This window comes from Pavona decussata, unplaced genomic scaffold (assembly GCF_977016875.1).
Source record: "Pavona decussata unplaced genomic scaffold, jaPavDecu1.1 SCAFFOLD_11, whole genome shotgun sequence".
NCBI lineage: Eukaryota > Metazoa > Cnidaria > Anthozoa > Scleractinia > Agariciidae > Pavona > Pavona decussata.
The window spans coordinates 4,293,967-4,306,389 of record NW_028145434.1 but is presented as its reverse complement, the minus strand read 5'-3'; the positions used below and the strand labels follow the sequence as shown (position 1 = coordinate 4,306,389).

At 37.8% G+C, this 12,423-nt stretch overlaps 1 protein-coding gene and 1 long non-coding RNA gene across 2 annotated transcripts; one reads left to right on the top strand and one right to left on the bottom strand.

Moving 5' to 3' along the window:
• Positions 1 to 105: 105 nt before the first annotated feature.
• Positions 106 to 3,431, bottom strand: LOC146488318 (ZP domain-containing protein-like). The gene is made up of 6 exons (XM_085120805.1): positions 3,350 to 3,431; positions 2,826 to 3,209; positions 2,279 to 2,504; positions 1,313 to 1,462; positions 453 to 586; positions 106 to 287 (listed from the first exon to the last, which is right to left on the bottom strand). Exons 1-6 carry the CDS (start codon positions 3,429 to 3,431, stop codon positions 106 to 108), a joined length of 1,158 nt encoding a protein of 385 aa, XP_084976931.1.
• Positions 3,432 to 9,495: 6,064 nt separating this feature from the next.
• On the top strand, positions 9,496 to 11,591 carry LOC146488317 (uncharacterized). Its single transcript, XR_014866678.1, has 3 exons — positions 9,496 to 9,646; positions 10,001 to 11,034; positions 11,342 to 11,591. It is a non-coding gene; the product is annotated as an uncharacterized LOC146488317 (long non-coding RNA).
• The last annotated feature ends 832 nt before the right edge of the window (positions 11,592 to 12,423 follow it).

Below are 12,423 nucleotides of genomic sequence, written 5' to 3'. Positions count from 1 at the left end.
AACAGTGGATTTATAGAACCCGATTGATGCTACACTAGATAGGGATGACTTTCAAGAGTGGAAAGGATCAGAGGATGTCTTCCTTCTAACACTTTTAAACATATCTCACAGTGATTCGTTCATGTCATCCTGTTCGTCCTCAGTGGTGTCATTGCTGCGATTAAGCAGCAGTCTTGCAATGCGGCATTTCGCACACAAAACAGCAAGGACTATAGCTACCAGACCAACTCCAGCAGCGGCTGTCGCACTCGCAATCACAATGACTTGCTGGTCAGTTTTCCCGGTATCTAGGAATATAAAATAATGTGTGTATGTTAGAGAATTGCGGCTATAGCTTGTTATTGTCATAACGGGTATTTGCGCGTAATGTATTACAATAACATTTCCTCGTTTGGTACCGTAGCATTAACTTTCAATGAGGGTGGGGGGGGGGGGGGGGACCTTTGAATTACCTTTCGATCCTTCCTTTTCTTTGAGCACTATCGGTCCCCGTTTGAGGAAGTATGACTTGGTGGTGCCCTCTTGACTTGTTTCGTCACTTGTCGTTACACCTCTCTCCTTTCTCGAACGGCAACCAGTGGTACACCTTCAATTTCAAAGATAGTTTATATGAGATTAGATTATGTGAGCAATTTTAAGACATTGTGTTGCAAGCAGTTCAATTACATCTTACATTTAAAACATAGCAAATAAGTTTGGATCGTCAAAATGAGACAAGATGGAAGTGAAATTTTAATGCAATCAGATGATAATTAAGACTTCCTTTCTGTCGGACGCTAAAAAGCATGCGTGGTGTTGTTCTAATCACTCCCAGAGCAAACTGTGAACAATTTGGCTCTTAAGGCAACTGTTAAAAACTGTCACGTTGTGTATATTCGTTAAATTTTTCTTTTACTTTTTTATTTATTTATAAAATTCAATACAACACGATACAATAGAATACAACACAACGATATTTATCGACAAATACCCATGGGGGTTTTCAGTGACAAGATCTCAATAAAATTCTACATAGTCTATATACATCTCAACATGAATAGAAACTCATTTATTTTTTTTTTCTGTGCGTTATTGGGAGATGGAGCTTAAGGAAATTACTTGAATCTTGACTATTCAAAAGCAACCGTTCAAAATTCACTCTTCTCTTTTACCTTGATGAGCCTCTTTTGCGACTAGTACCACACACATACTTATAGTACTAAAATGGTCCCTTAAAATCTCAATGATAGTATCAAAAAAATATTTTTAATCGTTTCACGAACATAAAAAAATAACCTTTTAATTTATAACATCACTGAATTGTTTAACTGACCTGGAAACAAGTGTGGTGTGACAGGCCATCAGCTCACAATGGAAGTAAACCGTCTGATAGTCTGTGAAGAACCTGAATGCCTTGATCTTAAGTTGTTGATAGCTTCGCGTTGGAGAGTACGAGTACCACATTGTGGAATCTACTTCGCATCTATCATTTTTTTTTTTTTTTTTTTTTGCAAAAAAATATGGAAGAACAGGTGAGATAATGTGATTGAAATACCCCTGGTGGGATGACCAAAGCAAACATTTCTATACTAACAAGCCGAGTAGAGAACTTTCTGCAGTGACATTCCGACCAATAAATTTCACCTCAGACGGCATTGTCACCATCATCATCATCATCATCATCATCATCATCATCATCACATTTATTGTTTTTCAGTGGCAACAACAATAATGTATTATTACTGGAGAGGTTGTAAACGAAATGATAAAGAATGTAAAATTGGATTTGTTCCTCTACTGCACACTTTAACCACATAATAATGAGTTTACGCGACAGGACGGCTGAGGTAAGGGGACAGTGAAATATCGTTGTGTGACCCAACATGACATCTTAGTACTTTCACATTTTTATGCGATTTTCGACTAACTGGTGTTTTCTCATGTGTGATAACCTGAAAACCACGAGCGATAGGAATGTTAAAATCTAGAGTCAATGAATACTTGGCCGTCACGTTGCTCACACAAGCACAATATACCGTCTCACCACATCGTCCGTCCTGTTGCGTAAATTTCCTAATGACAGGAAAACCGGCAAAATGTAACAACGTACTACACCGTAGTCTTATGGTTTTACTCGCAGGTATTGGACTCGTTACTGCAACTTACCCACTACTCCCTCGACCCCAATCAGGGAAGGGGAGATGACTTACTGAAATCCCAGAAGTATATAGAGTATATAAATGTCATTGGTAGAACTGAAGGACAATTATATGTGTCGATTGATCTGAACTATACGTACCCAGAGTCTATGAAGGCGTAGGAAGGCTTAGAATCGAAACTTCCGTCTTTGGTGGCCTTACAATTCACAGCTATTACCGCCAAACTAGCTCTGGACTCCACACTGTACTGCAGGTATACGTAGTCATTGAGAGCGATCGAAAGTGGGTAGTCAATGTCATTGTACGGTGTTGCAAAGGACGAATTTGTGTAGAAGTCCATCTTGAAGGTGAGGTTACCAAATCCCACTAAAATAAATTGACATTTAAACAGATCAATTGACGTAGTGAGCGTTATCCAGAAGCTCTTATTGCAAGACTAAAACCAAGAGTCATGTTAATCAATAATATTTGAAGTTTTTGGGTGAAGTTCCTGCAGTTGGCTACACAATATACTCTTTGTTCCTTGTGTATATTTCTGATACAATAGGCCTTAAATTAAACAATAAACGCATCGGGTAAGCCGGTTAATCAACTTCAATATAATTCGAGTCAGTCTCTCGCCAATCACTGAAATGAGCTATATATTGGTCTATACGTCGTTTACCTACAACTGAGAATCCATTATACCTTGCAATGGAGGGATGTCTATTCCTTTGGGTGTGAAACTCAAGCTGAGAAGCTTCTCTTTGGGATAGCTACAGTTAAACTCCAGATCAAAATCGTGGTCTCGGGTGACAGCACTGGATATTTTCACAATATCTGCCTGAATCTCATTCGTAAAAATTAGCGAGCTGGAAGTTTCTGCGACTGACGTCAGGCAATCATCCAAATCAGTAGTCAAAGACAGGTGCGTTACACTTTCTGTAGCTCTGCATGAAGAGTCACGCAAGTGAAGTAAGCTTGCATTTAAGTACGGGTATACCTCCTTCTCCAAGTCTACCGACATGCTACTCTCATCACAAGTTACAGTCACGCCAGATCCCGAAAGTAAATTTAAATCTGAACCTGAACCTGAAAACAAAAAAAACATTGAGAGGTTCGTGTCTAGTTTAATATCAACGGAGATGTGGTAATGCAAAAGACTATAAGAAGGAGGTGCGGATAGTCTGAGGAGCGGCTCCGTTAGGTGCCCCTGTAATAACAACACTTACCAGGATCTTCCTCAATGATACGCCGAGCCCATACGCGGAGAACAAAAAGAAGAAACAGGAAAGCTGCCTTAAAGCTCAACATGCTGTTTGTTCTTGAAGAATCTGAATGTTCCGTCGACGTCTTGAACTGCTTCAGCGCCAATTGGATAAACAGCGGCTTCCACTGGTAAGATGAAGCGCACTAAGCCTTTCTGTTATTGAAATCCACTGAAGTACACGAGAAAAAAAATAATCATTAATGAATGGTAACTATACGGTAGCTTTAGAAGAATGGCTTTTTTTGTTGCTCCCACCCGATTTTCCTTTCTTACTAAAACAAGCCTGAAGGTAAGAGGAGGTTCCGAAGGTCAAAATGTACTAGGCGCACTAACTACACTTCATAAGTTATCAGAGAACGCGATTACTATAACTATTATTATTATTATTATTATTATTATTATTATTATTATTATTATTATTATTATTATTATTATCATCATCATCATCGTCATCATCATCATCATCATCATCATCATCATCATTATCATCATCATCATCATCATCATCATTATCATCATCATCATCATCATCATCATCAATATCGTCATCATCATTATTATTATTATTATTATTATTATTATTATTATTATTATTATTATTATTATTATTATTATTATATAGTATTATATATATAGTATTACTTTAGCGTTTTTTATTGTCTATTTTGTTATCTTTGTCTATGGCAAATAAAATAAAATTTTAAAACAATTGGAACTGACAAAGCCTAGATATAAAAATACATCGACTGTTTTTTCCATGCAGACTATTAACTCTTCCAAAGTCCCAAATCCTTTCAAATTCTTAAATTCTTAATTCTTAGAAGAGAAGTTTTGCAAATTATCTAAAGGTAAATAATGTAAACTGCACGAGTTTCGTGTGTACGAGGTTTGAGGCCTTTGATGATAACTTAAGGTTACTTCCATGTTTCGCGAGTGCCTTCAGGAAAATCTAGCGTACGCGCGCTGCTTTCGATAAAACCACGGAAAACTATATATCACTGTAAAGCTGATAAATTGAAGTTTGCGAAAATATCAATGTTTTTTTTTTTTTTATTTCGTTGGATGCATAAGCGCTCAGAGGCCTGCAAACTCAATACTAGCGACGTGTACTTAACTGAATTACCCACTCTCAAGTAAAGGCGCACAACCAAACAGACTGCACGATATCAATCAGGAGATAATAGGCTAACAAAGTGTGTCAGGCTTTTTCTTTATTTCTATTGGTTTGCGAGAAAACCCATCCTTAAGATGGACAATAGAAAATTTTTGTAGTCCCGTCAGATGTTAATACGTCACGGGAAAAATATTTTGAATTTCGTTAAAGCCTGACACACTTTGATGCATTAATATCTGATGACCATTTTGACCAAATTTCGTTGAAATCTGGCAAAGCTACATACCCTATTAATTCATTTGAAGATGGGGAATTCGCGCAAAAACAAAAGCCGTGTTTTCGGCCTTGAAACATTTTCCGAGTTTTCGCACCTCATTAAAATACTTGTCTACGCACTCACGCCGCCGGCGAATCAAACACAAAGAAGCATTCCCTGGGGAGTTCTGTAAGCATTTGGTGTTACTGTAATATTGTAAAGCGATTTCTTTATGGGAAAAGTTAAGTCCGGCGCGAGAGAGCCACCGGCGAAACCAAAACAAAGAAGAAAACGGCAGAAACGCAAAACATGAAACTGGCAGCCCCAGCGGAGTTGACACGAGACACGCACTTCTCACCGTTATCAGTACACGAGGTTTGGCGCTGAGGTTCGCTGCTTAATTTTCAGCCGGTCAACAACGGCGAAAGTGGCTGGATTGTCGCCGGCATCTTCGATTTCGGACTCCGAACTGATGTTCGACACTCCACTATCCGATTTATCGTCCTCGAATTTCTCTGCTGCCGAGGCAGTTATAGAAAATCTGACTGGTTGTACCAAGAACCCTTGTTGCTCCCGCCAGCTGAAGTTTTTAGGCTTCGTCAAATGATTTTTCGACCTTCTTTGGGCCTGGTTTTTTCTTAACTGTCACCCAAGGCGACTTTTCTAGTTTCGCTTTCTTCATAACAACCTTTTACGCAATGCTTGAATCCAAAATGGAACGCTGTTTCACAGTAACATTTTACATACAACGCCGTGACATGCGATGAACACGATGTAGACAAAAATATGCAAATTTGCCGGTAATTCGAGATTGCGGGTAAATTTTGCCGCGTAATATCTCAACACAGTCCCGCATAAATTGGATTATGACACCTTCACTCGCTCACCGCTTTTCCTACAAAACTTTGTTTTTCAGATAGCTCCCGTTCTTTTTAAGATTTTTAACGGCTGTTTTTACGAAACTTTGCATCCCTTTCTTGTTTCAACAATTATCTAAAAAAAAATTATTTGAGAAAAATTCGACCTTCCTTACCTATAAGTAACCTTAAAACAGAGTGCCAGACCGCCTAAAAATAAGCCACCTATCATGCAAGTTTTTGAGTTTTGAATCTGACTCAAATATCAAAATCTAACATATGAACAACCGAAAGAGACCGATCAACAACCACCTATAACCTTTTTATTGGGTACACAGATTTTAGATATTGACATTGATCTAACCCCTTGTTCTCCTCCTATCTAACGCACTGAAGACTCCAAAAAGGCTTATATAGATTTCTTAAAGTGAACGTGCATTGTTTCAGGTGTTACATGTGTACCTTCAAATCATTGCAAGATTGTGTGATATGAAAAGGACTAAAAATGATGCAAGATTCAAAAAATGAAGGATTTAATGGAGCTCACTGTTACTCAACCAAGGTTTTCTTGATGAGAAGCTGTTACTGATTAGTCGATCATGAAACAAGTCAAGGAGCTAACAAAAGACCGCATTTTTCGTCTTAAAAAACAGTAAGAATGACGTGTACGTTACTTCTAAACCGCCGTTCAAAGTCATTCTAGAACTTGACAAGCTGACATAATAAGCATATCTTTCCATCGAGCTTAAGATCTAATTATCTTAACCTCCAGTTTTTCCTCTCTCGTTTATAGTTCATGAAATATTCAAAACTGTTTACAGTAGAGAAACGAAAGTGGGTTGCAAGAACCTACGCCAAATTAATGAAATACCTATTCTCAGACACGTTGGAAAGGTTATGGCTTTTTTTTTTTTTTTTTTTTTTTTTTTTTTTCATTTTAGTTCCTAAAGGCGAGAAGAATCATATCTTTAGAATTCTTTTCTTTTGCTAAGCTTACGCAAGTGAAATTGAGTTGTCGAAATACTATTGGCTACGGGTCTTATATGAGAAATGTTCTTCAGTAAAAACTCTTGAGTTGTAAAGGTAACAGAATGAGTCGAGATCTGCAAAAACACTATGTTCCTTCAAGAAAATCTGCTCCTCTTGTTGTAAAAGCCCCTGTTACAGGACCGCGAAAACCAGAGCAAAATTCTTTTTTTTTTTTAATACACGGCCACATACGTAAACTCTAAGCACTTTTGAGTGAAATGAATAATGGGCCTAAGATTCAACATAATACAATTATACTCCCAGCCCATGACAGTGAATCATTACATTTCTGTTTTCCCCTCAGGCAGATACCAAAGAAAACTCAAGCTCAAGTAGAGCTAACAAACGGACCGTTATACAGACTACAGTCTCTTCTTCCATTAGTATCTATATATTAGCCAATCAAATGGTCGTCTCTTTAGAGAAATTAATCATAAGTGACTCGCCTTGGCCAGAAAAGATGATGTGAAACTCAGTACCACGGGAAGGCAAACTACTTCACAAACTTCTGCTACCACCTTCTTTCAGTGAAATAGACTGATGATAATCGAGCAACTTCAATTTAGAGTTGTGTAATTTGTGATGCAGCACTACACGTTCAAAGTCGATTAACGGAGGTAAATGAGATAATAGGTGAAATGCCAGTGAAATTTAACCCGATTTTCAAGAGAACAAATTGATTTCAAATGACAACTATACCGTCATATATTAATGAGATTTTCAAAGCGCGCTAGAAAATAATGTTAGAATACGAAATCATTCACCGATCTTGAATGCAAAACAGTCAACAAAGTTCTCCTCACTTGGCCACTTTGGGCATCAGTGGGCAATTTGGAAAAAAATCAATGCCACCGAAGGAATCTAAAGTTCAGTTTCTTTATCGTTAACGCTCGGAAGCCTTTATATCCTTTCCTTTTTCTTTAATTTGTTCTAATCTTAAAACCGGCAGCGCGAACTGTAACTTCAATAAGCCAAATCTAGAAGGCGCCTTCAACGATTTAGTTTGCAATTGACGAAACAAAAACATGTTACTGAGTAAAGACACTTACCGATCTGCGTTTTGTTGAAGATTCCTTTCTTCAGAAAGCTTTTGATGACTCCTGGATTTCCGTATAACTTCAAGGACTGAGATTTCACTCGCAACGACGTTCCTCGGTTTGACTCGAATTTTTTTTGTTTATAATGAATATTTATTGGAAGATCGAACCAATCACTGGTCGTCAAAAAGGCATATTTCAAGTGGAATTCTTTCCCCATGTAACGATTAATAAACTTGAAATTTTCCGTTGCTGTTTGAACCAAAGCCCATGGGGCTTACATATTCGAAAAACTGCGAAGTATTTTTCAAAAAAATTCATATCATGCTATTTTAATGGATGTAGTGAAACAATATCTTTCTGCGCTTGCCGAGTCCACATTGCGTCAAAGAATGCTTTTTTGCATATCTCCGTTTTCGCTAAGAATCCTCTATTGGGTGTCAAGGATTCAGGTGTTAAGAATCACCCAACCCCACTCCCCCATCACAGAAGACGAAAACCACCCCGGTGTTCATAGGGTGATTGTAACTAGGGTTTTTGTAACAGCACAGAGGTAGTGGCCAACGACAGAAGCAAAACTCTAATTTCTTTTTATTTGCCCCAAAAGACCCTTTTTATGAACTATTTTCAAACCTTGTCTTGAACAAGAGTTTTGAAAAAGTTCCAATTTGCATAATTTCAATCGGGCCATCGGGCGCGTTTTGGCCGATTTTGATCTTTCCCAATTTTTGCCAAAATAACAAATTCACTGGATTTTTTCAATATTGGTTTTGAAAATAGTTCACCAAAAGGGTCTTTTAGGGCAAATAAAAAGAAATTAGAATTTTTTGCTTCTGTTGCCGGATTCTTGAAAGTTACTGACAACGGCTCGGTTTAATTATAATGCTCTGCATGTTTATTTTCCATGAGATATTTTCCAGAGATGGTAAGTAGCCAACTAGGCGCGAAGCGCCGAGTTGGCTATAACTAATCTCACATCCAACAAGTGCGACTGGAATAATTGTTTTATTGAATTCTCCGAGTTTGGATATTGCTGTTGAAGCTTTAAGTAAATATTTATTTTAAATTAAAACGACCGGATGTTAGGGCAGCTTTAGACCAAAGCGCGCGAAACGTAATGATCACCTGACACGCGCAGCTCTTTGCAAACGGAGTTGAATGAAAAATCGAAAGAGAAAAAGATCGGACACAGTCGGGCATCTCAAATTCAAGAAACGTTTAATTGTACGAGTTACAACCTTGCTGAAACAAGCATTCAAGTGCTTTTGAAGTTCCAGCTCATCGAGAAGCGTAAGAGCTGTGCATATTTGTGCAAATGTTTTGCTGAGTGGTGCCGAGCGACGGAAACGAACATTATGGCCGCCGCTCGTACGGATTTCATAGATGAGCTTTTCCTGAAGTCCACGTAAATGCGTAAAAACACTGATAAAAGCAGGCATTAAGCTCTTTTTGAGAAATTTCTCCGATCGGTTTTAACCTCTTACCGACAGGATTTGCAAGCCATCCTGAAATTTTTGAAGGTAACCGGTTGTTATTGTTGTTGCTGTCGTTGTTGTTATGTGACCTAAATCGTAAAATCGTGCAATTTTTTTCTGATTTTGAAGGAAACTTCTGAGAAACGTACCATTAAATAGTGTCAAATCGAACTTTGTGGCTTTTATTGTTGTTATATTGAGATGGCATTTTCTGGTATTTCTTTCTTTTCTTTTTTTTTTTTTTCCTCCCCTTTTCCGAAGAAACTTTCGCTTCCCGCCGAAAAAAAAATAGCTTAGCGACACCTCAGTGGTGGTTGGACACGGTCCGAAGAGCATCATGGTAGCAGTAATTGGCCAATCACATCACCGTATTTTTTCACCAGCGTTTTTAGGAAGGATCTTCACGCGAATAATTGCTTCGTCTTATTTACTGTTTTATATACCGTGTAGACGGCTTTTCTTCCAAATGAAAGGATTCAACAAGTGACGAGGTATGTAGGTGACCAGTGATTGTATTTTCTCATAATTTCCTTAGTTATTGTTGTCAATATTCGACTTCCTCGCAAGCTTGTCCAATATGGCGGCTTTTCTCCACGTGCAATGATCAATGAACGCGTTTGCTTTTTGACGCTATATCGTCTCGGTTTCAAGAAAAAAAATTACACCATTTGTTTAATAAAGAATTGCTCTTGGATTTTAAGGCATCGCACCCCATCGCACCTCTCACCGTTTTTCTGCTATGTGCGATTAAAGTTTGGCAATTGTGAGGAGCAAACAATGAGCGAGTCACGATGTAACATAACGATTTATTGTGACGTTTTCCTCTTTGCTTGATTTGTCTCCAGGTTTACAACAAAAGCTCAAGTGAAAGCTCTAGCCAGCTGTTCTAAATGACCTGCTATTTCAACTCAGGACAAAAATGTTGAGGCTTCAGGGCTATGGACTGTTGGTAGATGTCGACTAAAATATCAGAAACATTATTATCACAAGCACACATCCACAGAAAAATTAATAACTAAAAAGGGGAAACACTTGCGACTTAGTTCCATAAATTAAGAATCAGTTGTGCAGAAATTACATTCTTCTTATACTTTTAAAGTATATCTTGTATGCTTGTACAACAATTTGCATGCCTGAGCTGTATATTTATACACTCTATACGTTAACTGACTTTATATATTTCCATATATTCCCATACAAAAAAATATTTGGTCACTTAAGACATATATTTTACATCAAAAGTCAAGCATATATGAAATATCTATTGATGATTTGGCTTATTACCTCTGTGCTTATTGTATAAATATATAATTGTGTATAAATTGTATGTAATTTGTGTTGTTAATGAAAGGGATTGACAGCTGATTTGCAAGATGACCTTCAAAGTAGATGTATGCTAATTTGATCTCAATTGCACTTGACTATTGTCAGTAGCTGAAATCTCTGGTATGCTCGGCAAACTATGTCGAGTCATCCACCTTCACATTGGTGTACAAAATACACTTCGATGCAAACAGGCCCTTAGTTTATGAGGGGGGGGGGGGGGGGGCATGCCTTGTGAGCAGAGAGCAGAGTTCCCCTCAATTTGTATTTCAATATTTCTCCAATCCAATTCATAATTATTGGATATGTTGTAGATTTAAAGTGACAAGTACATGTAAAGGAGAAGGAGACATCTGGTGTGACTAATACTGTGCCCCTTTTCCAAGTTTGATCTCAATAATTATTGTAATTGACTATTCAAATGTATATATACAATGAAATCTACAATAGTATTGTCAGTGGCTGAAATCTCTGGTATGCTCTTTTTGCAAACTATGTCGAGTCATCCACCTTCACATTGGTGTACAAAATACACTTCGATGCAAACAGGCCCTTAGTTTATGAGGGGGGGGGGGGGGAGGCATGCCTTGTGAGCAGAGTTCCCCTCAATTTGTGTTTCAATATTTCTCCAATCCAATTACATAATTATTGGATATGTTGTAGGCTTTAAAGTGACAAGTACATGTTAAGGAGAGGGGGACATCTAGTGTGACTATAATACTGTCCCCCTTTGCCAAGTTTGATCTCAATTATACTTGACTATTGTCAGTGGCTGAAATCTCTCATATGCTCTGCAAACTATGTCGAGTCATCCACCTTCACATTGGTGTACAAGATACACTTTGATGTAAACAGGTCCTTAGTTTATGAGTGGGGGCATGCCTTGTGAGCAGAGTTCCCTTCAATTTGTATTTCAATATTTCTCCAAATTATCCAATAACATAATTTTAATGGATATGTTGTAGAGTTAAAGTGACTAGTACATGTAAAGGAGAGGAGGACATCTAGTGTGACTATAATACTGTGCCCCTTTGCCAAGTTATGAATTACATGTGCAATATGTACAGCAGCTTTCAATATTAATGTGATTTCTATAATTAAAATAAAATAAAAACATAGATTTGATAGTTGGTAGTCTGTCTTGTTTGTACTGAACTAGAAATCTTCCAAGATCAAAGAGAATATTGCTCACAGGTTTTTTGGAGTTTTTCATAACGCTGAACTACTGTGGTAATGGGGAAATGGGATGGTGGGGGGGGGGGGGGGGCAAAACTTTTGTGAAGTCATTATTTTTATATTGTGTGCTATCATAGTTTGTTGGACTATGGAAACGAGTAACCATTTTTGAGCAGCTATTTGTACTTACTCTGAATTTTTATTGTTCATTTGTGATTCCTTACCACCTTACCTTTTGGCTTTCACACTCTCTATGTTTGAGGGTACTAATGTACATAATCTCCATAACATTGTTTTGTGTATTGATGTTCGTATTAAAAGGCCTTATATCCTTTTAAATATATGATTAAAGAGGGAGCATGCACCCAGGGCCCCTCACCTTGATCCAATACACTGTCTTTCCATACAAAGTAAGGGTCTGCCCAGTAAAGGAAGGTAGAGTATTTCGCATTGTTTACAAGGTTTTTTAACTTATTTCATTCAAGATCAATTTGATGTTTTTATTTCCCTAAGATTTTAATACGGTGTCCGCTGTAATCATGTGGCCAATATGTTACAGCCAATTTCCGCCCGTGAGAGAAACAGCAGATTGTGTGTCAACTGGTCGCCTACGGGAGGTTAAAAACAATTGAAAATTTCAAACAATCATCTCTAAAAAGTGGTCGCTTACGGGAGGTGGTCGCTTACGAGAGGTGGTCGCCTACGAGAGGTTCCATCTATAGTGATTTGACTTGGAAACTTTGGTATTTTGGAAAAGTGGTCGTCTATG